We start from the raw sequence: 27,131 nt of genomic DNA, 5'->3' as shown, positions 1-27,131 counted from the left end.
AACAAGGCTTTGGGGTTTTTTTTGTATATATTAGGATTTCTGAGGTTTGTGTTCATGATATATATTTTCAGTGCTATTTCAAATTGCAAAATGTTTCTGTGGAAAAATCAGACATTATGTACATTTTATTTTATATTTGGGTATGAGAAAAATAACAGATACTTTGGGAGAATTCTGCTTGCTGTTTCAATGCAAGCATCAAATACTAAACAATTATTTTGTCTCAATCAGTTACACGTCTGGGCATGTTACAGTTTGTGTAGGTACATGTTGGATATTTAACTTATATTGATGATTCAGTGATCTCTAAACATGATTGTTAATCTTTACTGAAATTATGGGCAAAATATTTAAAAGAAATGCGTTTTTAAAACTCTTATTTTTAATTAAAATGAGAAAGACTTTGGAGTTCATTCACGAATAAAATATGTGATTGTGCAGTTTCCTGAAAGAATGAACTTTTAGCTTATTTTTTGAATGTTAGTAAAATTTTTCTTTATTTATTGTTTGTTGGCATTTTAAAGTCATGAAGGAATAAAGCAGCATTATATGTTATTTCTGATTATCTTTCTATCAATAGAGAGAAAGGAAAGGCAAAATATATGGGCACGATAGAATTTTTCCCTTAAAAAAAAGAACTTGAAATTGAAAAAATATATTACCTACAATTAATTTTTCTTATTAGTACTTATTTGGAGTTGCATGAATTTTTCTGAGCCAATAAATTGGAGGAAATTTGTCTTATAAAATGGAGAGATGTAGAACATTGTGGTCAGTTATAGGATAGTACTTCTCTCATGTTGATTCCCAGAACTTAGAAAATAGATCCTAAATTAATAGTGTGGCGTACACGATCTCTGGGCTATAATAATTTAGGAAAATGTTGGAAAATGATAAAGGCGAAGGGGAGGATTGAAGCTAAGTATACCCCTTAAATAGTAAACATTTGACACTGAGAGGAGTGCTCTGGAGATTAACAAGTAGTACTCTGTCAGGGATAATTTTCTGGGCAGCTAAGGTTGTTTGTGTGGTAAGGGAAGGCGGCGACATATCATAACTGTAATTGTTTGATAAAATTCCCAAAGTTAGTTTCGGATTGTAAGGGTGAAAGTAAGTGCAACAGTTGGGTGTTGGAGGGGGAGGGGAGCAGAGCTTGTCAGCCCTGGCGCCACGACAGGGTTAACGGCGGTAGCGCCCGATGCACTCTGGGAGTTGTAGGCCGCGGGCGCAAGCATTGTGGGAATTGTCGTAAAAGTCTGCTTTCCTGCTGTGATGGCCGCCCCTGAATCTGGGAGTTGGGGGTTTCTGGCTTTCTGGAGGGTTTAGGGGGCTGGCTGTCCTGTCAGAAGGCCACCAACAGCCCCCTCAGGTTGCCAAGGGCCTGTTAGTTGTGTTCCTGGGAGGTGGACGAGCGGCCTGACTGGTTAACGTTGGGGTTTGCAGTCATTAACTCGGCCAAGGGGCCTTTAGAGACTGCAGGCTTGGTGAGGAGGGTCCCAGCCGGCTGGACGCTGGTTGTCTGACTTTCTACCTTCGAAATGTCTGGATGACCAGGGCCTATGTTTTGGAGTGTGCTTTATGTTGTGGTTTGTGTCCTGCACCCTCCACTGTTTACAGTATTCAGCCCGGTCCATGTAGCAGTTGGTACCCATGACCCTGTTTGGGGTTAGTTGGGGATCTTTTTCTTAGGCCTAGCGGGACTGATGCAAGATCTGGAAGTTTGGAAGGTGTGTAGAGCAATGTACTGGTGTTGTCTGTCTGGGCTGTAAGAAATTGCATGAGTTATGAGCGTGGCCCTGAGTGTGTGGTTGGCTTTCTCTTGCTCTTGGTGAACTTTACCCCTTATTTGTAAATGCTGAGAGACAGTGTCAGGCAGTTCCTACTTGTGAAATGCTTTTTTGTTAACTTGGATGCATTTTTAACTCTTTGGGATCTTCCAGAGGACTCTTTTGCAACTGTTTGTAGAAAGATATGTGTGGAAAACTGAATTTAAAGCAAATGCCAGTGTCACAGTACCTTTTAGTTCTAGGGAGCAAGCCCCCTGGGCTTCCCTGGTGCTGTGAAGTTATTTGGGTTCATGTATGAAAATCAGGTTTGCTTTGAGTTGTGTTACCTAACTTTGGGCTCATAGTGTTTCTCTGCACGTCAGGACACTGATCTTTGGTATTGGGTACTCTTTCAACAGTTGAGGCAAAATGGAGCACTAACATGTAACTGCATGTATCAGAATATCAAGATAACACTAGGTGGCAAAGCAGTACCTGTTTTACCTGTTCACAGAAACTTGGACCTCATTGTCTCTGCCACCCTGTACTGCCCCATAAATTCTGCCTTATTTCCATGGTCTGGTTGTTGTCTATGTAACAGAGGCTATGTTGTCTATGTTGAGGCCCGACTGGTCATGAAAGCCATTTCTCAGACAGCATTATTATGTATTTAAAAGCATTTTTCCCCACAAGTAGAACTGGCATCTAGAAAGTTTTTCATTCAAGTTTGGTAAAGTAGGGAATTTGAAATAAGGTACAACAGTGGTTTTGAAAATCAGCTATTTTTTAGTTTTAGGGGTGGCTATGTGATAGAAATGATTTGTAGAGAGAGTAAAAAAAATAATATTCTGTTTTTCTTGATATTTTAGAGCATATAAAAACTGGGCCACTTTTATGTATCATTAAAAAGCCCTTTGGCATTTTGTGTTGAATGGGGTTTTCATAACTTCCCTCTTGTCTGGATTTGTGTAATGGTAGAGAAAGGAGCAAAGCTAGCTGGGTTTGTTTATGTGGGATTTGTTGAAAATGATTTCAGGTATAGGCTGATAGACAGATACTGTTCTTGCTAGTCAGATCTCAGCCAAGTATTTCCTTCCCTCTGACCCTGCCCTCATGTGTCTCAGAATATTAACTAATCTCCATTTGAAAAAAGATTGGGAAATTTTCCCCTTTATAAGTGCTCCATCTTGTCCAAATTTGTTATTATTGTTGTGATAAAATACTGTTTTTTCTGGTGAATTGGTTTTGTATCTTAGAAAGACTGGATGGCTACAATTTGTAGATTTGTAGGATCATTCAAAACTGACCACAGGTACACTGTTAATTGGCTTTGAAAGAAGATGCCTAAGTTTTTAATTGCCAAGTTACCTCTGACTTGAGTTAAGCAGAACTAACCAACCATTCATTAGAAAGTGCTTTGAGAGTGGAAGCGTACTTAACTTTTGGTAAGTGTAGAGGTAAACTTATCTCTGCATTTGTACAGAGCCCTTCTGGACCTTTATAAATAGACGTATCTCTCTACAAACTGGTGAGGTTTTACACCCCAGAATTCTGGCTTTTAATCCCTGAGGCCATTACTTGGTACTCTGTTTTCCACCTCCACTACTCCAATTCTGCTCTTGGTGTGAAATGTTTTTTGTAATATACAAAGGCAACAGTATTTGTTTGTTTGTTTTTTTTAAGTGGTAAGATCTACTTATGTTTTCTGGAGAATATGATTCCTAAGGTTGTGTACACATATTTGATAGAGGTGTCAAAAGCTGTCTCTTTGAAACCTAAACTTTGCGTGGTTTCAACGAAACTCCTTTCAATGAGACATAACACCAAAGGATAACTTTCTTGTCCAAGGTGTTATAAATAAAACCCTTTAGTTTTGGTGTTCATTCAAAAAAGAAATGCAAACTTCTGAATAATAAAATTTGGAAGATGGCAAAGTATTAAAGTTTTCATTTTAGATTGTAGCCAAAATTTGGAGACACTGGGAAGGGAATTGAGTGGTATATCTATTATATTTGGGGCCTTTACTCAGGTCCTTTCTCATTTGTTGTTTTCCTGTATATCTGTTCACTTTGCTGAAAATAATCAGTTCCTATTAATGCATTTTTGCATCTATGAACATTTATAAGTGGTAAAACTACATATGCAAGATAGCAAATCACCCATTCAGGATTTGACCTTATTTTTCATTTATATTATTTGAAGAGGAAGAATTATTAATTGTAGTTTATGCACTTATATGTGGTTTTCTTAAGTTAAATACATTTGGTTTTAGATTGCAATACTTCTAAACATGGAGTGTATCTCCACTCCACCACTCCACCCTCTTGGAGGATAATAAAGTTTATGGGATGAAGGGGAAAGGTATTTTTAAAACTTCCATGCCTATCAATGATGAATTTTACTTTTTAATTCTTCCTACATGTATTTCCAGGGCAGAATACATTATCTTTGTTATGCTGGGCCTTATTTTTTGAATTTGGAGAATTTGTCATATGATTTTCACGAGCAGGACAGATCAAACCACCAGTTACTTCAAAATACTGAATGTAGATTAAAAGTTATTCATTCGTTTCCATTGGAAAGAAAGCAAGATTATATGCATATGTCCTGCCATTTAAAGGATTCTATATCTTAAAGCGCCAAAAAATCATAAAAGATCATTTTGCTTTGTCCTCTGCCTTCCTTATTTTACTTTTTGTTCAACTTTCTTCCTCAGTGTATCTGTGTGGTTCCAGAATTTAAATTACATTTTTGTTTATTTTAGAAATCTTTTTTCAAATTATTTGCTTCAACTTAAAAAAAATTTCACCTAAAATATTCGCAATAAGGGTATCATTTTAATAGGCATTATTGTTATAGTTTTTATAATTAAAATGCTATAAATATTGAATTTCTTTCCTGGGAAAAAATGAGCCAATGACTGACTTCCTTAAACCTCACCACAAAATTCCAGAGTTTGGCCTGCAAAAAAAATCCAGTAGGTATAGGTGTAGTTTCCTTTTTTGTGATTAACAGTCTAGCAATGAAGAGCAATATATGACTTGGCCTCTTCAGAAGGAATCTGGAAAGCATTCCTTGCTTGACATTCTCATGAAATACACTGCTAAAATTTTCTTAGCACAGTGTAAGAAGAAATCACTGAATTCACAGTTCTATATGTGTTTACTAATCTAAAAAATTATTTGTGCCGGGTGCGGTGGCTCACGCCTGTAATCCTAGCTCTTTGGGAGGCCGAGGCGGGTGGATTGCTCGAGGTCAGGAGTTCGAAACCAGCCTGAGCAAGAGTGAGACCCCATCTCTACTATAAATAGAAAGAAATTAATTGGCCAACTAATATATATAGAAAAATTAGCCGGGCATGGTGGCGCATGCCTGTAGTCCCAGCTACTTGGGAGGCTGAGGCAGAAGGATCGCTTGAGCCCAGGAGTTTGAGGTTGCTGTGAGCTAGGCTGACGCCACGGCACTCACTCTAGCCTGGGCAACAAAGCAAGACTCTGTCTCAAAAAAAAAAAAATTATTTGTAAACCACTTTCATAATTTTTTTAAACTCTGAAATAAGTCTATGTTTGGCCAACTTGTTCCTTTTTATTTTACTATTAACAAAAGTATAGAGTATATGCAGTTTATAAAGGAAAAAGAGCCCATTGTACTAGAGAGTTAAAATGAAGACAATGGTTTTTAACTTTTCTGTGCCATTTGTTATAATTATTTTCTGATTGAATTTGTAATACATTATAATGGAGTTAATTTAAAAATATTTGTGAAATGGCTTATTCCTAGATAAGATCCCATATATTAATTTTTTAGACACATAGGGTTATATAGTTTTTTTCATCCTAACAAAAGATTTCTAAAAAGAAGCCAATAGTAAAGTAAATGAAGCTGATTATTATTCTAAAATTAAAACTTGGAAAAAACATAACTTTTATCAGCACAAAATATTTGAGATATGTAATACAGTTTTTATAAATTGGTAGGGAAAAATGGAAAGGCACAGCCATGGTTGACAATTCACAAAAGAAAAAATTAAAATGGCAATAACAATGTGGCAGATTGTGTTTTCCAAAGATGGCTTCCCAGTTTGACATGCTTTTCTGAAAATGTGACATTGTTGTCGCAAGGTGGAGTCTTTCTACTTCCTTGAATCTGGGTAGGCCCTTTGATTGTTTTGACTAAGGGTATGTGGTAGAAATAATAATGTACCAGTTCTAGGTATTGTTGTGACCTGGCCTAACAACTTTTGATTCCTGCCTCTTGGAAGCCAACTATTATGTTAGAATTGGCCTGAAATCACTGTGTTGTGAGAAACCCAAAGAAGCTAGATGAGACATAAAGTGGAGAGGCCAAGGAGCACCAAAGAAGCAGAACTGTAAGTGAAGAAGCCATTTTAAAAATGGATCCTCCAGCCCCAGCTGCCCTAGTTGTTGCTGTGTAAATCAGGTGAACCACTCAGTGGAGCCCTTCCTAATTTCTGACCCATAGAATCATGAGCCAAAGAAAATGGTTTGTTTTAAGCTTCTAAGGTTTGGGGTGGTTTGTTATATAACAATAGGTAACTGCTACAAATACTGGGGGAAATGTTTATATTTTATAATAGATGAAAATATGGGAAAATACATTTGCACGTCTAAATCTGATAAGGAACTGTTATCTACAATAGACAAGGAATGCCTAAATCATCAAACAAAAAAGAGCCCCAATTGGAATCATGTGTCAAGGTTACAAATGGACAGTTTTTAAAAAAGGAAATCTAGGCTTACAACATACACAGATATGCTCAAACTCATTAATCAGAGGGATTCAGATTGAAGCAAAAACAAAATATCTCTTTATACCCAGTTGACTAACAAAAATTAGAAAGATGGATGATGCCAAGTATTGGTGGGGCTTGGGGGATGGGAACCGTTATACACTGCTGGTGAGAATGTAAACTGGTGGAGTCATTCTGGAGAGCAATCTGGCAGAATTTAGTTGAATGTACATACTAAATTGTTTCTAGGTATGTGGCCTCAAAAAATCTTAAGCAGGTCTCTAAAGGAACAAATATGAGGATATTCATCACATTGTTTTTGATGGCAGAGGCTTAGATACCGCTTGAGGTTCTTCATACCTCAGGGAATACATAGGTAAAACATGGTAGGTACACACATGTAGTATAGTATTCGTCCCTTATCCATGGTTTCAGTTACCCATAGTCAGCTGCAGTGTGAAAATATTACATGGAAAATTCCAGAAATAAATACAAGTTTTAAATGTTGTGACATTCTGAGAAATAAGCAATTTCACACCATCTACCAGATCCCACCCAGGATGTGAATCATCCCTTTGTCTAATGTATCCACACTGTACACACTGATCACCTGGTAGTCACTTAGTAGCCATCTCAGTTATCAGATGGAAAAAAACAAACAAACATGGTATATATAGGGTTCAGTACTATTGTTGGTTTCAGACATCCACTGGGAGTCTTGGCATTCCAAGAGGAGTAAAGGAGGCTACTGTACTATGAATCAGATAGAAGCAAAAGACTACATATATGTACAACACATATTTTAAAAATACAGCATTTAGTGAAAATAATAATGGAATCTAGAAATGCTCAAAAAGATGTGTCAAGAACATTGGAATGGTTACCTAAGGGCATGAAAAGTATTGACCATGGAAGAAGAGGGAGAGAACAGGAGTGGAGCATGAGATTTAAAAAAAAAAAAAAAACTAAATAAAAAGGCCAGTGATGATGGTGTGCAGTGAACCAAGGCCTGTGATTAATCAAACTTTCTGTGCCAGAGATCAAACAATGCTTCCTCCCTCCAAGAAGAGAAAAATTATTGTCAAATAATCAATGTAAAGTAGAAGAATAGAACTATTCTTTAAAGCTGCCACAAATTTTTAAATCAATAGAGTGGTCAAATAGTCAATCTCATGTTTTGTTAGATAGGCAAATTGGTATGACTTTATATAGGACAGTATTTATCAAGGTCCTTAAAAATTATCATATCCTGGCCGGGCGCGGTGGCTCACGCCTGTAATCCTAGCAGTCTGGGAGGCCGAGGCGGGCGGATTGCTCAAGGTCAGGAGTTCAAAACCAGCCTGAGCGAGACCCCGTCTCTACCATAAAAATAGAAAGAAATTAATTGGCCAACTAATATATATAATATAAAAATCAGCTGGGCATGGTGGCTCGTGCCTGTAGTCCCAGCTACTCGGGAGGCTGAGGCAGGAGGATCGCTTGAGCCCAGGAGTTTGAGGTTGCTGTGAGCTAGGATGACGCCACGGCACTCACTCTAGCCTGGGCAAGAAAGCGAGACTCTGTCTCAAAAAAAAAAAAAAAAAAAAAAAAATTATCATATCCTAGAAATAAACCATTGTAAATTGAAATTGAAAACAAAACCACTTAAATAGCACCAGTAAACATGCAACATGTAGGGATACATGTAACAAATAATGTGTAGACCTGTACACTGAAACTATAAAACATTGCTGAGAGAAATTAATACCTAAGTAATGAGAGATCCCATGTTCATGGATTGTAAGACTCAATTAACATTTCAACTTCAAATTGACCTATAGTATCAAAGCAATCCCAACCAAAATACCAGGAGGATTTTTTTATATATACATATACAAAACTCAATAGGCTGATTCTAAAAGTTATATGGAAATGCAAAGGCTCTAGACTAGCCAGGACAAGAAACAAAGTTAGAGGACTTACACAACTTAGTCTTTAAGACTTACTTTAACTGTAGTTACTGAGACAGTGTGATTTTGACATAGATAGGTAGGTAAATCAATGGGAAAGGAAAAACAACTCAAACCAGTTTTCCTCTGCTCCTCATACCACACAACAATCAACACACAGAAAACGTCTGTGACCAAATGTATGCGGAGTTTCCCACACACACCAAGCAGTCAATTCTGCAGTGGACTCCAGCTGGGTGTCTTCCAACTTAATTCTGACACTGTCTACCTGAAGATAGTATCAGATCCCACAGGTTGAGGGCTGTCTTATAAAAACTGCTTCGCCTTCAGATGCCAGTCACAAGTCCAAACCTCTGGAACTTTCTGACCAATGGGCTTCAAGGTAGGGTCCCATGACACTCTCTTTGGGTTCAATTTATTTGCTAGAGTGGCTCACAGAACTCAGGTAAACATGTATGTTGGTTTGTTATAAAGGATATTACAAAGGATACAGATGAAGAGATGCATAGGGTGAGGTATGGGGGAAGGGGTACAAAGCTTGCATGTACTCGCAGTGTGCATCAGCCTTCTGGAAATTCCACGTGTTTGGGTGTCTGTAAGCTCCCCAAACCCTGTCCTCTTGGGCCTTTTATGGAAACTTCATGGGATAGGCATGATTGACAACCATGCAAAAATGTAGTTGAACAAAAAGGATATGATCTAATATTAATAGGCTGTAAGGAGAAACCCAGCAAGGCTTGTCTGTTCAGATTATTCTTGGCCTTTCTGTGCAGCATTCCTTTCTCCAGGGTATGGGGCAGGACCCTTCTGAAATGAGAGTCTTACAATCCACAATCAGAAAGGTGGGCGGAGATTAGAGTCCTTCACTGGGCTGGTGAAAGGTGGGCTGGGGAAGTTTAGAGAGAGAGAGATTCTGTTTTCTGAGACCTGCTTCTGAGGCCTAAAGAGACCCAAAATTATAACAAAAGACTATAACAAGGGCTATGGGAGTTATGAACACGGATCCATGAACAAAAACATATATATGGCAATGCAAAGGATATGTATATATATGTCTCAATATCACAATAGGACAAAACAAAATGGATATGCACAAATATATCATCAAGAGATTTTCAATAAACTTGCCAAGGGTAAGTCAGTGGGGAAAAGATAATCTTTTCAACAAATGGTGCTGGAAATCTTGGATATCTATATGCAAAAAGATGAGACTTGTCCCTTGCCTCATACTATATTCAAAAATTTGCTTGAAATGGGTCATAAAGCTAAACATAAGAGCTAAAACTATAAAACTTGTAGAAGAAAACAGGAGAAAAATCTTAGATAATACAAACATTTCTTAGATAAGACACAAAAAGTAGGAACCATAAAAGAAAGAAATTGATAAATTGGACTTTATCAAAATCAAAAATTCTTCCTCATCCAAATACACTGTTAGGAAAATGAAAAGCAAACCACACACTGGGGAAAACATTTGCAAGACATTTGATGAAAGATTCCTCTCCAGGATATATAAAGAACTCTTATAATCCAGTAATAAAACAGACTACCTAATTAGAAATATGAGCAAAAGCTTTGTTATATAAATGAGCCAAAGATGGCTTCTGTGTATTGCCTCCTGGTTTTTTTTTTTTTATTTCTTCACAGCAGGCTGAGACCTATTTGTTCAAAAGCCCACCAATGCCAAAGTCCATTTTATAAACATCCAATTATCTTAAAAGTAGCCCAAAACGTGATTTTTAGTAATTTAGAACCTGCCTGCTTTGCATAAGCCTTGAAACCACCCCACACCTGCTGGCAATAGAGAAGACCAGGCCCCACATCACTGCTTCTCTTCAAAGCTCTCTGACCCAGCGACGCTCTGCCATACTGCTGGAGTGATATCACCTAGACATGTAAGCTACCTCTGTGATTTCCCTCTCCCTGGGGAGTTTCTGGCACCTCCCCACTTAGTCCAGAAAGCATCCTGCTGTGAAGGACTTCCTCTCTCATGCAACCCTGTCCAAGCACCGCGCAGTATAGCTTGTTGTGTGTTACTGCTTCTTGTCTTTTTCCTTGATCAGCCCCCCAAACCCTCAAACCCTCTACATGATTTTAACAGATACGTCACAAACTAAGATTTAAAAAAAGTCCAACAGGCACATGAAAAGATCCTCATTATCTTTCCAGTAAAAATAATGCTAATTAAATATGAATTAATTAATGCTAAAGCCACGTTGAGATACCCCTACATATCAAACTAGATAAAAAAGACTAACAATACCAAGTAGGGGTAAAGATGTGGGGCAACAGGAGCAAAATGGCACAGCCACTTTGGAAAACAGTTTGATAGTTTCTTATAAATTAAATATTTACCATATAACCCACAATTCTGCTCGTAGTATTTACTCAAGGGAAATAAAAGTTTATGTCCACGCTGACTTATACAAGCATGTTCATAGCTGTTTTATTCATAATAGTAAAAAACTGGAAACAACCCAAACATTCATTGACTGAAGAATGGATAACCAAATGGAATACTACTCAGAAATAGAAAAAGAAAGGGAGGTGGCAGAGCAAGATGGGTGAATAGAAATTTCCAGTGATCATCCCTCCACACAAACACCAAATTTAACTACTATCCACACAAGCAAGCACCTTTTCTTTTTTCTTTTTTTGAATCAGAGTCTCAAAGTCTGTTGCCTGGGCTAGAGTGAGTGCCGTGGCATAAACCTAGCTCGCAGCAACCTCAAACTCCTAGGCTCAGGCGATCCTAATGCCTCAGCCTCCCAAGTAGCTGAGACTACAGGCATGTGGCACCATGCCCGGCTAATTTTTTCTATATATATATATTTAGTTGGCCAATTAATTTCTTTCTGTTTTTTTAGTAGAGACTGAGTCTTGCTCTTGCTCAGGCTGGTTTCGAACTCCTGACCTCGAGCAATCCGCTCACCTCGGCCTCCCAGAAGGCAAGCACCTTTAGAAGAACCAAAAATCAAGTGAGTGATCATACTACCTGGTTTTAACATTATATCAAGGAAAGAGGAACTGGAGAGGGCAGAAAAGACAATCTTGCATTGCTATGGCACCCCTCCCCATCCCCTGGCAGTGCCGTGCCAGCAGTGGAGTGAAGAGAGACTCTGTGTATTCGGGGGAGGGAGAGTGAAGTGATTGTAGGACTTTGCATTGAAACCTAGGGCCACCCTGGCACAGGGGAGCACACACAAGGCAGAATTCTGCCAGTGCTCCTGGAGGGAGGCTTTAGACCAGCCCAGCCAGAGAGAAATCCTCCAGCCTGAAACCTGAGTTCTCACTAGCCCCGTGGCCACTGGCAGACAAAGAGCAACCTGGAGCCTGGACTAAATTCATAAGGCAGTCAGGACAAAAAGGGTACAGTCCTTGGGCAATTCCTGTGGCTGTGCTGGCTCAGAACCAGTGGACTTGGGTGCATGTGACCCAGTGAGACACCAGCCGCAGTAGCCAAGCCAATGCCTGTGCCATTTCCCCCTCCCCCAACTACAGGCAGTGCAGCTCAGGGGGTCTTCTACTTGGGGAAAGGAAAGGGAAAAATTCAGAGGACTTTGTTTTGCAACCCAGGTACCAGCTCAGCTACGGTAAAAATAAAGTGCCAAGAAGACTCCTGAAGCCCCTGAGTTCAGGCCTTACTTCCTTGATGGCATTTTTGGACCCACGCTAGGCCAAAAGGAAACAGGTTGCCCTGAAGGGAAGGACCCAGTCCTGGCAGGATTCACCACCTGCTGACTAAAGAGCCCTGGGGCTTTGAATAAACATCAGAGGTAGCCGGGCAACAGTCACCATGGGCTTTGGGTGAGACTGGGCTGGCTGGCTTCAGGTGTCACCTGGTGCTGGTGGCCATGAGGCACTGCCCATGTCACTACTTCCCTAACTACAGCAGGCCAGCAAAGAAAGTGAGGGAAAAGAGAGAGACTTTGCCTGGTATAATCCAGAGAATTCTCCCATATTTTACCCAGGTCTACCAAGCTGTCACCACAGGAGCCTGCAAGAGTCATAGCATTCCTGGACTTGGGGCACCCCCAGTGCTGATACAGCTGCAGTGACCAAGACTTAGATCACAACACTCAATTCCCTTTGAATATCTGGAAAGCCTTCCCTAGAAGGACGCGTTTAAACAAGTCCAGACTGCGAAGATTAAAATAAATACCTGCCTGTTAAATGCCCAGACACAGGTGAACATCCACAGTCATTAAGAACACCCAGGAAAACATGACCTCACCAAACAAACTAAATAAGTTACCAGTGACCAATTCTGGAGTGATGGACATATGTGACTTTTCAGACAATGAGTTCAAAATAGCTGTCCTGAAGAAGCTTAGTGAATTTCAAGGTAAATTATATAGTTTTAAAATTGTGACTGATTGTATTTTTCAACTAGAAGTTATTGGTCCTTGCAACTAACTAAAGTTTTTCTTCTACAATAATAATCCACTTGTTCATTTAGTGAATACAAATTAAGTATCCTTTATCCAAAATGCCTGGCACCAGAAGTGTTTCAGATTTCTGATTTTGGGGGGATATGGAATATTTGCACATACATAATGAGATATATTGGGGATGAAACCCAAGTCTAAACAGAAAATTTATTTGTGTTTCCTATATACCTTATATAAAAGCCCGAAGGTAATTTTATACAATATTTTAAATGATTTTGTGCATGAAACAAAGTTTGTGTTAAGTACTTTTGTGTGGAATTTTCCACTATGGCATCATTCAGGTTGGTGCTCAAAAAGTTTCAGATTTCAGGCCATGTGATCTCAAATTTTTGGATCAGGGATGCCCAACTTGTACTTATTGAATGTATATGAGGGTTACAATGGTGAATAAGACAAATAGGACTTTATGGATCTTAAAGTGTGCCTGGGACCAGTATGTGCAAACACCCTAATGTAGGATGGACCTTGGTGCTTTTGAGAACTGTAGAGAAGCCCTTATGGGTTGACCATACTGAGCAAAGGAGGAGGGCAGGGGCCAGAGCATGGTACACTCCCTTAAGGGAAACACACACACACATGCATACACAGACACACACATATACACACAGTATTAGTTTTATGTTGTTGCTGTTACAAATCACCACAAAATTAGTGGTTTGAAATAACATTTATTATCTTAGAGTTCTACAGGTTAGAATTCTAACATGGTCTCAATGGGCTACAATTACTGCATTTCTTTCTGGAGATTCTAAGGGAAAGTTCATCTCCTTGCTTTTTCCACTTCTAGAGGCCACCCACATTCCTTGGCTCTTGGACTCCTTCCTCCATCTTCAAAGACAACAGCCCTTTTGTTACTACAGAGGTTCTGTTAATTGTCTGTGGCGAATGTATCTTGCTCTTGCTCTGTAAACCTATCTTGCCCTTCCTCAATAAACTTCATTTCACACTTGCCTTGCCTTTGGTGTGTCTGGTCATTCTCACCAAGAACCAAGAACGGACAACTACGACCCGACAGGTCTTTGTGCGACGAGCAACTAGACCTATGCTGAAACCCCCTTGTGGTTTTGACAGCAAAACTAAGGAGATGGGATTAATCTAGGGGGAGGTCATTTGGTCATTTTAGCTAAAGATGAAATTAATTCTGGGTGGAGGTCACAAGATTGTCTTAGCCAAAGAGGGGATTGAGCAGAACCTTTAAAAACTCTGTATTTCTGCTCAGAAGCAGGACATTGGTACTTTGAGACAAGAGTCTGCCAATTTCCTCATTTACCAGCAAATTAATAAACTTCTCTTTCCTTCTCCTCAAACTTAACAGAAGAAATGCCTTGAAAAAATGGCAAAAAAAAAAAAAAAAAAAAGTGCCAACAATGCTGCATTTCTCTGATCTTTCTTCCATGGTCATATATACTTTTCTGATCAAAACAATTTTAAAGGCCGGGTGCTGTGGCTCACGCCTGTAATCCTAGCTCTTGGGAGGCCGAGGTGGGCGGATTGCTCAAGGTCAGGAGTTCAAAACCAGCCTGAGCAAGAGCGAGACCCCGTCTCTACTATAAATAGAAAGAAATTAATTGGCCAACTGATATATACATAAAAAATTAGCCAGGCATGGTGGCGCATGCCTGTAGTCCCAGCTACTCGGGAGGCTGAGGCAGAAGGATCACTCAAGCCCAGGAGTTTGAGGTTGCTGTGAGCTAGGCTGACGCCATGGCACTCACTCTAGCCTGGGCAACAAAGTGAGACTCTGTCTAAAAAAAAAAAAAAAAAAAAAAAAACAATTTTAAAGACCCTTGTGATTCGATTAGGCTCACTGGATAATCTCCTCATCTCAAGGTCTTTAATTTAATCATATTTGTTTATGTTGCCTTACAAGATAACATCTACAAGTTCTAGCAGTTAGGACATGGATATCTTTGGGGGTCATTATTCTATCTAACATACACTTCCATGTATAAAGATAGATATGTAATGGATTTTCAAATTTATATAGAAATTTTTCTCAAAGAATTTGAAATAAAATACAGAAACATAAAAAAATATAAGAGAATGTATCCCAAACCAGAGGCATAATCATTTTAGAAAAAATAGAGTTAAGGATTTTTCATGTATATATTATTAATATATCTTTGATGGGATATTGCCACTGATGTTGAAGAAAAAAAGAACTGGAGAATCACAGAGTCAACATTATGAATAATTCTTAGAAACATGATATTGGGGGGGGGGAAAGCAAGTTTCAGAAGGCTACCCAAGTATATGTTTAAGGTCCATGTTTGAATTTCTTTAGGGTGGCCATAACAAATAGCTACAGATGTTGTAGCTTTAAAGAACAGGAGTTTATTTATTCTCCCACCATTCCGGAGGCGAGAAGTCCCAAATCAAGGTGTTGGAGGGCCAACACTTCACCTAAGGTGAGGAAGGCTCTGGGGAAAAGTGCTTCCTTGCCTCTTTATAGCTTCTGGTGCTTGTTGGCAATTCCTTAGCATTCCTAGGCTTGTAGCTGCATCACTACAATCTCTGCCTCCATTGTCACTGGCTTCCTTCCCTCTGTCTCTCTGTTTCCCTTCAAACCTCTCTCTCCTTATAAAGACTCAATCATTGGATTACGACCTACCCTAACCTAGTATGACTTCATCTTGACTTGATTATATCAGCAAAGACCCTATTTCCAAAGAAGGCCACGATCACACGTTGGGGGAGTGGTTAGGACTTGAATATATCTTTTAGGGGGACACAATGCAGCCCATAACAGTCAGGTTTCCCAGGAAACGGACTCTGAGATTGAGATTTGCTTGCAGGGGATATATTTTGGAGCACTCTGGGGAACAACATCCTTAAGGGAGTGAGGGAACCAGAATTGAGTTGAAAGAGAAGTGGAACTGCCTTGCAGTTTTAATGCCACAGGGAGCTCTGAAGCTGGGAAGGCTTTTCAGAGACGTTTATAATTGAGGCAAATGGTCCAGGCTTTTGCACGTCTACATAACCAGTCACTGGGTGCAGGCTGCCCCTGGCGAGGGGGCAAGGCAGCTCCCTTTGGCCAAAGACAGGGCCCATAGAGGGACACAGCTGTGAGCCCTCAGTAACCAGCATGCTCAGCAAATGCGGGAAGGAATGTCTTGGTCCTGAAGGGGCGATCTTTGTTGCCTTCCCAAACACCACTGTGTTATGCTTTCATAACAGAGCTCAAAAATGAGTAAAACTAAACAATATATTATTATTTCATTTATATTTGTGATAACAGTATATATATATATATATATTTAAAAGCGGTAGTAGGATACACAACATTTAGGGCTGTGCTTACCTTTGGAGAATGGGATAGGGTAGATTCTTGGGGCTTTTTGGTGTTTGAGTTGGGTGGTAAGTTTAGTTTTTCCTTACATTGTGTTTTATAACTTGTGTGTTTCATCTAATCTTTGGTATGCATCAAATATATTTACAAAGATAATATGGTGAAGGCAAGAACTAGGAAAAAGTTATAAAAAGATTCTAGCTAAATTAGCTATGATTGTTAGAAAAAAATATGGGTAAAGATAGCAAATCTTGAGTCCATTGCTGAAGTAAGCATTCAGGTGAAGAAAAACTTCTCCTGAAATTCTGCTATATTATTTACCTTAAGTTTGCTTGCATAATTGTCTTAAGGTTTTCTTATTTTTGGCTGGAAGTATGTTGTTGGGAAACTATCGTGGTTTACTTTCCCTTTCACCTACTTTTAAACTGGTTTGTTTGCCATGGCACTAATTTCTTAAGCAAAAGTATTCTGAGTAGGCTTGCTGGAAGGATTATTAGATCTGCTGATACAATAAAGAAAACCAGTTAATGTGTAATATTGATATGTCATGATTTCACTATGGTTTTTTTGTTGTTGTTTTCTTTGAGACAGGGTGTTGTTCTGTCTCCAAGGCTAGAGTGCAATGGCATCATCATAGCTCACTGTGGCCTCAAACTCCTGGGCTCAAGGGATCCTCCTGCCTCAGCCTCTCAAGTAGCTGAGACTACAGGCATGTACCACCACATCCAGCTAATTTTTAAATGTTTTTGTAGAGATGGGGTCTCACTATGTTGTCCAGGTTGGTCTCAAACTCCTGGGCTCAAGAGATCCTCCTGCCTTAGCCTCCTGAGTAGCTGGGATTACTGGTTTGAGCTACTGCCCCTGGCCTCACTATCATATTTTTTGTGGTATATTATTGGGTAGAGAAAAAAAGTTGTTGGATTATTATTGTATGATCAGTTCTTAGTTTTAAAAAAGTATGTGTATGTCATGTTATATATATCATATAGTTTTATACTCACATAGAAAAAAAAATAGAATACACTACAAACTGCCAACCATGATTAGTGGGAATAAGAGATGGGGTGGGATACCTTTTCATTTTATATAATTTTGTAAGCCTTTGCAACTCAAAAATAAGTGAAATATTAAAACTATAATTTTATCCAGGTGTGGTGGCAAGTACCTGTAGTCCCAACTATTCTGAAGGCTGAGGCGGGAGGATCACTTGAGCCCAGGAGTTTGAGAGTGTAGTGACCTATGATCATTCTACTGAACTCCAGCCTGGGCTGACAGAGCAAGACCCTGTTTCTAAAAAAATAAAATAAAATAAAAACTATAATTTCAAATTACTTGTTTCAAAATGACTGATTTTTGTTTTATTTGAGGAATATGTGTATCGAAGACTTCATGAAATGTGAATGTAAGTCCTATTATAAAATAGGTGATAGAGTAGAAAGAACCCTGGATTTTTTAGTACAGACTTGGTTCTAGAAACAGGCCTGCTGTACTAAAGTGGTCCTTATGCAAGAAGTTCAAGTTAAAGAGCCTGTTTCCTTGTTGGAAAAATGGGGGTATTATTGTGATGTTTGAATGAGGTAATGCATGTGAAATCGCTTTGAAAATGATAATGCAATATTGAAGCATAATAAATGTTAGTGTTTTTTTCTTATGGTAATATTGTTTGTTATAGAAATTAAATATTAGCTTTTTGGAAACCTCCCAATTTCTAATGCTGAAGATTCAGTTTCTTTTAAATTGGTTGTTCATCACAGCATTTCTTTTTTTTAACCTAGGATTGGACAACCGAAGTTAAAGACGAATTAAAGTTCCATATGTTGAACTGTGTTTAAATGAAGATGAGAAAGAAGAAGACAGAACTGTTAAAAAGTTTTATTATAGAGCCAAATGAAAGATTCAGCTCTGTGTTCCAAAGGGTTGACCAAGATGGTATGCTTAAAAATTCCTAGCTTCTATGAAATACCCTAATTATGAAATTTTCTTTTATCATATTGAACTATTCATAATTTCATCACAAAAATCTGATCTGAAACTTGATTTACAGAAATACTGAAAATGAATTTCAAATTAAATGGGAACATTTGTATACTAATATGATATAACATATTGTTGCTTAATTTTTTATATTAAAGACTATTATAAACTCTACATATTTTTAATAAATGAGACTGAAATCCAATGTTGTTGTGTCTGTGTATGTTATTTGTGTAACAACAAAATGTTACTAGAAACTCTTTTACTCTCCCTTGTCCATTTTTTAATACTGCCTTCTCTGAGCTGGTTCTGGAGACATGATTTCATAGCCACACCTGTTTAATTCAAATCCCAATTCTGCCACTTACTCTCTATATGAAAGTTACTTAAATGCTTTAAGCCTCAGTTTCCTCATCTGTAAAATGGGGGTAAGACTAGTACCTTACTCACTGAACACTTAATATCTGCCAATCACTGCTAAATGTTTAAGTAGTATTATCCCTGTTTTACCAATGTAGAGTTTGAATGCTTAAATCTATACAAGATCATGCAACTAATAAGAGCTGGAGTCAGGATCTGGTTCCAGATTTACCTGACACTAAAGCCCAGAGTTACATAGTATTAGTTCCTCTTTGGAGAACTATTAATGGTTTCACATTGTACACATACATATGTACAATTTTTAATAAAAAATAGTCTTGTTAATTGCATGGATTATAGCTAGACATTATAGAAAAAGAATGGATACCAAAAAGAGATGGTTTCAATTGTTAATATTCCTTTTAGTTAAAATAATACACTCAAAATAAATTCTAACAGCAGGGCAAAGTCTAGTTCCATGGTACCTGTTCTTATTTATTAAAAAATCCTGTATCAACAATTATTATTTATTGCCTATTTAATTTTTTGCCAGATGCTATGGTATTTGCAAGAGGCACATTAGAGTATTTTGCAAAACCACAACAGAGCTTCCACTGGGTGTTTGTTGCTGTCTCCTCCACCCTACCCCACTTGATTTATGCATATTCTCTGATCCCAGCTCAAATATTGCTTCCTTAGGCATTTTGGGGCAGTCTCTTCTCCCTCATCTAAATTATATCCTCCTATTATCCTCTTTCCTTAGCTCCTATTCTTTTCTTCTTTGTATTTATTACAGTTTTTATCAGATGATTAGTTGGAAGTTTGCTGAATGTCTCTCCCACTAGACAGTCTATTTTCATTTATTCATTCAATAGGTATTTATTGCATACCTATTATACTAAGACTCTTGGGTGAACATCTTAGGTAAAGATACAGTGAACAAGAAAAGGTCACAGTCCTTATGAACTTATATTCTATTGGGTAGACAATAGAATATAGACAGTTTGAAAGCATTACGTATTATAAGGAAAACAAAGTAGGGTAAGAGGATAGGATTGATAGGGCAGAGGAGTGGAAGCGATTTGGGATATTTATGTAGGTGATCAGAGAATACCACTCTAAGGGGGTTGATGTGTAAGCAAAAACCTAAATAATATAAAGGAGTGAACCTTGGGAAGATAGAAGGTAAGAGGTTCCAGGTAGAAGAAACAGGAAGTATAACGGCTCTGAGACCAGAATGAACTTGACTTATTTGAGGAACTTCAAGAAGTCAGTGTGGCTGGAATCAAGTGAGCACATGAGAAAGGGCGTCGATGCTGCAGAAGAGGTCAGGGCAGATAAACTAGTTTTGGAGGATTTTGTTCTCAATGTGACATAAAGTCCTTGCAGGGATTTGAGTAGAAGAAATGATATTTAATTTACTTAAAAAAAAAAAAATAAACACCTGGCCAGGTGCAGTGGCTCACACCTGTAAATCTTAGTACTCTGAGAGGCAGAGGTGGGAGGACTGCTTGAAGTCAGGAGTTCGAGACCAGCCTGAGCAAGAGCAAGAACTCATCTCTATAAAAAATAGAAAAAATTAGCTGTGTGGTGGTGTGTGCCTATAGTCCCAGCTGCTCAGGAGGCAGTGGCAGGAGGATTGCTTGAGCCCATGAGTTTGAGGTTGCCGTGAGCTACAATCACTCCACTGCACTCCAGCCTGGGTGACAGAATGACATCCTGTCTCAAATCAATCAATCAATCAAAACACTTTCATTGCTGCGTGGAGGGAAAAAAAACCAAGACAGGTTTCAGGGAGACCAGTTAGGAGGTTATTGCCATATTCCAGACTAGAAATGCTTGTGACTTGCGTTAGGTTAGTAGTAGCAGAGATGGGAAAAGTGGTCTGTCAAGATATCTTTCGGAAGTAGAGTGAACAAGACTTGCTGCAGGATTGGTTATGGAAAGATGGAAAGGGCTGGGTGTGGTGGCTCACACCGGTAATCCTAGTACTCTGGGAGGCCTAGTCGGGCCGATTGCTCGAGGTCAGGAGTTCGAAACCAGCCTGATCAAGAGCGAGACCCTGTCTCTACTATAAATAGAAAGAAATTAATTGGCCAACTAATATATATAGAAAAAATCAGCCAGGCATAGTGGCGCATGCCTGTAGTCCCAGCTACTCAGGAGGCTGAGGCAGGAGGATTGCTTGAGTCCAGGAGTTTGAGGTTGTTGTGAGCTAGGCTGATGCCATGGCACTCACTCTAGCCTGGGCAAAAAGTGAGACTCTGTCTAAAAAAAAAAAAAGAAAGATGGAAAGGAAAGAATCAAGGTTGATATCTAGGTTTGGGGCCTTAGAAAGGGGGTAAATGGCGGTGCCATTAATAGAAATGGGAAAGAAAAGAGGGTGTGTTTGTGTTGTGGGTAGAGTTCTATTTTGAACATGTTAAGTTTGAGATGTTTATTTTACATCTGAGTCGAGATGTGAGTAGGCAGGTGGAGATACACACACACACACACACACACACACACACACACACTGTAGAGGAGTCTGGACCCCTAAGCAGAAGGTGAGCCTGGACAGAGACATTTGGAAGTCATCAGCTTACCAAGCAACTGGATAAAATCACATAGGGAGATGGAGTAATGAGAGCTGGGATCTGAGCCCAAGGGCATTGCATCGTTTAGAGGTACGCGGAAGGGCCAGCAAAGACTGAGCAGGAGCAGCTGGTGAGGAAAACAGTGGCCACCCACTATTGAATGGTAGAGAAGGATTAGGACTGAGAACTGACCGTTTGCTTACTGTTGTATACCCAGTACTTAGCTCAGTGAGTGGCACACAGTTAGAGCACAATAGTATTTATTGAATGAATTTTCACTTCTACTTATTTGTCAGATATTTGTTGGGTTCTTCTAGGTTCCAGCTACTGTTCTATGTCCTATGGATTCACAGCATACTGTCCCCAGTAATCATGGATTCTATTGGGGCCACAGACATATACATACTTATGTAACAAAAATATGTATTGTTCATGTATAATAACTCTCTTATGCTCCTTCTACCCTATTCTAAGGAGGATGTACCTGAATATCTGGAGGGCACTTTTTTTGGTGAGCAGTGATATATAAATTTGGGGCACTACTGTTGGCAAAGATTTGGAAAAGAGGGAGAAGCTGAGGGAGAGGAGTGGTGGGACTTTGGTTGAACTGAAGACGCAGCCTCAGCCAAAGTTGGTAAATCAATTAAAAGAAAATATGGTGCAGCTCAGCTCACATGGCTGAATTCTGCTGGACAATTGACAGTTTATAAGAACATTACAGCCTTAGGGTTGGACCTAATTGATAACATGATAGAGAAGGTAGGATTGGGCAGGAAGAGAGAGCGCTCAAACTAAATATTTTAAAACTGTTACCCTTAGAATTATTACCCTTAAGTTATAGCTTTACAAAAACTCTTAAATCTTGAATCAGCAGCTCCTACTAGCTAAGAATAAATTTTAGGTACCTATGTGACTACAAACACCTGCAAGAAAAGGAAACAAAAACTCTTGAAGGGAAGGTGACAGAGTAAGTGTAAAGCACTTCTTTACCTTACACAATTCTTCAACTTACCTTGTAGTCTTCCTCCTCTGGAACTTTGCTGAGGTAGTTCTCATGACTGCACACTTTTGTACCCACTCGAAATTCCATTCCACAATCCCCTCCCCGCACCGAACAGAAATTAAAGAAAAAAAAAAAAAAGTCAAATTCTCTATCCTCCTTTAAGGAACAGTTAAAAGATAGACTCCCTTTCCAAAACTAGTAGTTCAGCAAGCTGTGTTCCTATAGTCTACTTTTCATTCATCTTACCGCTCTTATGCCATTGTGTAGTATAGTTATTTGACTCCATCAGGTTATTTGCCCTGAACTCCGAGTCGTTGGAGACTCGGTGCTGTTAAGGCTCAGCGCGGGAGGGAGGCCCGGCACCTAGAGGGCCCTCAGTGAGTGTTACCCAGGCGAATGCGTGCGGCAGGGAAGGCACGGAGACAGAAGACCGCAAGCGCTTTTCGGAGAAGCTGATGGGACAAATGACAGCACACTTAGTGATATATTAGTGTTTAATAAAGGAGGGAAACAAAACCAAGGCTCCACGCCCACTTCCTACTACCACCTTCCCATTCACTAGCGCCTTCACTAATCCCATTCCCTCTTCAAACCAGAGCTCAAAGCAGGCTGGGTGTGATTGGCCAATCGGAGCGCAGTCTTCCGCAGTCGCGTGGACCGGCTGCAGCCAATGAGAGACCGGGGCACTTTGGTGGGGTGAGACAGGCCGCTGGCTGGCGGAACCCTGGGGAGTGGTGACGCGCTAGGGTGGGACTGAAGCTTGATTGGCAGGTGGGCTATCCACCGCCTCAGAAGGGAAACCCAACACGGTGTGCGCTTGGAGGAGGCGTGGGCGGGGCACTGAAACGGAGTCAGCCAATGCCTGACGCACTACGCGCAATCACCAATGGCGACACGGATATGGCGCCGTGGGCGGGGTTTCGGCCCAAAGTGGTGTAAGAGGGGCGCCTATTAGTACCGTCCTCGCCGTCACTGGCGGCGCCTCCGCCTCCCTCTGGCTTCATTCATTCATCTTTCACTACCTTCATTCACGGAGATAGTGAGGCCTACTCGAAAGCCATGGAGAGCCTTCTCCCGGCCGCCGGCTTCCTGTATTGGGTGGGCGCGGGCACCGTGGCCTACCTGGCCCTGCGCATCTCGTACTCGCTCTTCACGGCCTTTCGGGTCTGGGGCGTGGGTAACGAGGCAGGGGTTGGCCCCGGGCTCGGTGAATGGGCAGGTGAGTTGGACGCGGCGCCGCGGCCTCTCTCCTGCTGCGGCTCGCGGCTTGGGCCCGGCGCTTGGCCTTCCCCTCCCCGGCTCTCTCCTCCTCTCTGAGGCTTCGCGTCTCGCGCACCCGCCCTCACTCCCTTAGTCATCTTACGGCTTGCTTAGAAGTGCTGCTCGGTGGGTGCAGGAGAGAACTTAAGTCCCTGGAGCTTGTGTCCCTTAAGGCGTTCCGGGTTCGTGGCCCAGAGTCAGTCGCCTTGCTTCCTCCTCCAGGTGGGTCACACGCGACCCACCTGGTTCGCCACTTGTGCTTGTAAAATAAAGTTTTTCCCTGGGTGTGAATACTGGCCCCATGCTAAGGATGCATATAGTATTCTCTTGGCTTTTTGGGGGTGAGTGGAATTTCAAAAGTCATTTTGCTCTGTGGAACCTTACCTTTTCATTTACTTGGATTTGGGCTGTTTCATATAATTTACAAAGCCCTTAGAAAGAAGATCCTCGCTAAACCGTTCTGGAGTCCCAGTCCGCAAATTGATAACTCCTGTAGATAGCAAAAACACTACTTTTTGCAGAAGGACGTTTGTAGGAAAAAGTAACCTCACAAAGAATGAGCTAAACACATGGATCTTTTTCTATCCAGTCGGAGGATTTTAAAAATGGAGGACAAAAGTCAGACTGGAGAAATTGGGAAAATTACCAGCAGGGAAGTTTTGCACTCACTTTTCTTCTTTTTGTGCCTTTTCTGTTTCTTTCTTTGCTTTATTTTTCGTCTCTTTTGGCTTTTTAAAATTAAGTGATTGCCTATGATATGCTTGTGGTTGTTCTCTAATGTGATTGTTTATTTTGATGTTTTATAATTGAATGTTTACTTCCTAAGCATTTTATTTAATTTTGGGGTGGTTAGGCATAGCTTGTGGACTAAGCTCAAGTAAGATACATGAATAATGTTACTCCATGTTCTTTCTGTTGTTCATTCAAAAACATTTAAACAACTTAGTAGGGAAGACTTAATACATTAACCTTTTGGGTTTATGTTAACATACACATTAAAAGAAAACATCTCAAGTAGTAATGCATATATATGTGAGATCTTTCCATTATACGAGGTCACTATCAACATTATGTATAATACTTCTGTTTCACAATCACCTGTTATCTTTTGATATTCCCTGATAAAGGAAGTGAAGTGTTCAACTTGATTATAATAAGATTATGTATGATTTCACAATTGACTTGCCCAAGTTCTTTTCGTCAGCTTTGGAAAATTTATTGACTTTTGCAATAGTTACACAAGATAGTAATGCCATAGGGATAACATTTTGTAATTTGTAAGCAAAGACTGAACTATCTATCTACTGGCTAATTGTTCAAATGGTAAGTAAGTCCAAGTCATGTATATGTGAGTCTATAGTAAAAGTCAAGTGATGTGACATTGTCATCTCATAAGTAACATTTGTATTGAAAAGATTTGGCCCCAGAGGATGGATTGTTGATAAATTAAGGGAAATGTTTCTGTAAGATTTAGATATGAAATTTGAACTAGAACGCTGGGACAGCAGAGAGGATCATATTGTCATAATTGAAGTGAAATATTGATGGCTTCAGTTTACCGTGGATTTTTGGAAAATCTTTCTTTTTAAGTGCTTAAGCAGAAGTGATCAAATTGTTACTTATAATATTGCAAGTGGGTAGGGCGTGGTGGCTCACACCTGTAATCCTAGCACTCTGGGAGGTCAAGGTGGGCGGATTGCTCGAGGTCAGGAGTTCGAAACCAGCCTGAGCAAGAACGAGACCCCCCATCTCTACTATAAATAGAAAGAAATTAATTGGCCAACTAATATATATAGAAAAAATCAGCCGGGCATGGTGGCCCATGCTTGTAGTCCCAGCTACTCGGGAGGCTGAGGCAGAAGGATTGCTTGAGCCCAGGAGTTTGAGGTTGCTGTGAGCTAGGCTGATGCCATGGCACCCACTCTAGCCTGGGCAACAAAGTGAGACTGTCTCAAAAAAAAAAAAAAAAAAAAATTGCAAGTGGCCTGCATCTTAAAAGAAAATGCTTTCTTCATTTTTCCAAATTCGGGGACTCCTTTCAAAAACGAAGAAAATTAAGAGCAGCTCATCTTAACAGGTTCTTTGTATCAGGGGTGAACTGAAATAATTAGAAAAACACAAACTAGCAGAGATGACACTTGAATAATTAGGGTTAAAATGTGATTAAAATAGATAATTTATTTAACTAAAGTTATGATTTTAGAATTAATTGTTGTATATAAATAGCACTAGTAAGTTTTTTCTGCCTATTAAATTGCTATCTTACTCCCGAGGCTCTGTTTATTCCCATGCAGACTCCTTTGAATAAATGCTAGTGCGAAGTAGTATTAAGGGAGGCATTACTTCCTTTCTAGTACTAATGTTAGTTTAATACTTTCTTCTCCATAACCAATTAAATATTTTAAATATTCTATACTAATATGTTGAATTGATAGCATAGTTTTGTTATTTAGTTTCTTCATGTGAGTCTGTCTAATTTGCATCTATCACCTCCACTTTATTTTAGGATCTTTATTTTAGATTTTGTGGTCTGAGGGGCAGGGACCATGGAGTCTCACTTTTTGTCTTTTCCCACAGTAAATGGTATATTGATCAGATAAGTTCTTCTAAACTTAGGAACAAAAACTTTGAATAAACCTGAAATACAGGTATGCTTTGCAATTAGTAAAAATATTCTGGATAGCAGATTTCTTAGTCTTACTAGCTTTTTAAGATCATCTATTACTTGGCCCATACTCTAATTTATCTCTATCTTCTGATCAAGAGCTAGGTCATCTCTTTGTCTAAATTCTTTCCAGTAGCATTCCCTCTCCAGTGAATCAGCTTGGTTTAGACCCCTGGCAGGTGGGTATAGCCAATTTAGTAGGTAAGACTCCTTTGCCTATCATTGTTATATAGGTACTTCATGTATTTCTTAGGAGAACAAAAAGATCCTGTGAAAGTAGAGTGTCAGTTGTTTGAAGGTCAGTGTAGCAAGAAATCAAAAGAAGATTGCTAACTAAGGCAGTTTGTACAAAATAAAGCAAAGAACAGTCTTTGCTGTAGAGCAATAAAGAATGTAATCTGTAGAATTTGGTTTGAGCATAGATAAAATAAATCTGCATTTATTTGAGCAGTTTCCATTACTGGAGTTCATCTAAAATGATTGCTGCCGAAATAAAGTGGAGATGATAGATGCAAAGGCAAGGTAAGTATACTTCCAAAGTCAAAATATTTTATAAGTTTAAATACAAGACAGCACTCAGAGCGCTTATTTTTAGTTTTTAATGGAGAGGATATTGCTCCAGGCAGCAAATAATAAAGGATTCACTAATCAGTGAGTTAGATTTTTTTAAACAGCTTTATTGAGATGTAACTAATATACCATACAATTTACCCATTTAAAGTGTACAATTCATTGTTTTTATTAGGTTCATGGGGTTGTACAACCATCCTCAACTCTAATTTCAGAACATCTTCATCCTCCTCAAAAGAAACTCTGTACCCATTAGCTCTCATTCCGCAAGCCCCACCCACTCCAGCCCTAGTCAATCAGTAATCTCTTTCTATGAAGATTTGTGACTGGCTTCTTTCATTTAGTATAATGTTTTCAAGTTTCATGTGCATCATAGCATAGAATCAGTACTTCCATTTCTTTTTTATTTCTGGATAATATTCTATTCTGTGGAGTGAGGTTAGATTTCACAAATGGTCTTCACATTTACATTTGTAATTCCCTAAGAAGTTGCAGCTTTGGGTGTCCATGGAACTCCT

At 39.4% G+C, this 27,131-nt stretch overlaps 1 protein-coding gene and 1 long non-coding RNA gene across 3 annotated transcripts in view; both read left to right on the top strand.

The window, feature by feature from the left end:
* The first annotated feature begins 1,225 nt into the window (after positions 1–1,225).
* On the top strand, positions 1,226–13,865 carry LOC105885578 (uncharacterized). Of its 2 annotated transcripts, none has more exons than XR_012918940.1 (4): positions 1,226–1,484; positions 5,979–6,135; positions 12,437–12,810; positions 13,704–13,865. It is a non-coding gene; the product is annotated as an uncharacterized LOC105885578 (long non-coding RNA). The 2 variants fall into 2 exon arrangements; XR_012918939.1 differs by having other exon boundaries at positions 1,227–1,727; positions 6,028–6,135.
* Positions 13,866–23,018: 9,153 nt separating this feature from the next.
* The window catches only part of HSD17B12 (hydroxysteroid 17-beta dehydrogenase 12), a 153,669-nt gene continuing 149,556 nt past the window's right edge, over positions 23,019–27,131 (top strand). The window contains exon 1 of the mRNA XM_012790569.2: positions 23,019–23,337. Within this exon, the coding sequence (XP_012646023.1) occupies positions 23,178–23,337 (160 nt within the window). The 5' untranslated portion in view covers positions 23,019–23,177. The remainder of the gene's footprint in view (positions 23,338–27,131) is intronic.

Source organism: Microcebus murinus, chromosome 4 (genome assembly GCF_040939455.1).
Source record: "Microcebus murinus isolate Inina chromosome 4, M.murinus_Inina_mat1.0, whole genome shotgun sequence".
Classification (NCBI taxonomy): domain Eukaryota; kingdom Metazoa; phylum Chordata; class Mammalia; order Primates; family Cheirogaleidae; genus Microcebus; species Microcebus murinus.
The sequence above is the reverse complement of the archived record's forward strand: the minus strand, read 5'-3'. Positions and strand labels throughout refer to the sequence as shown.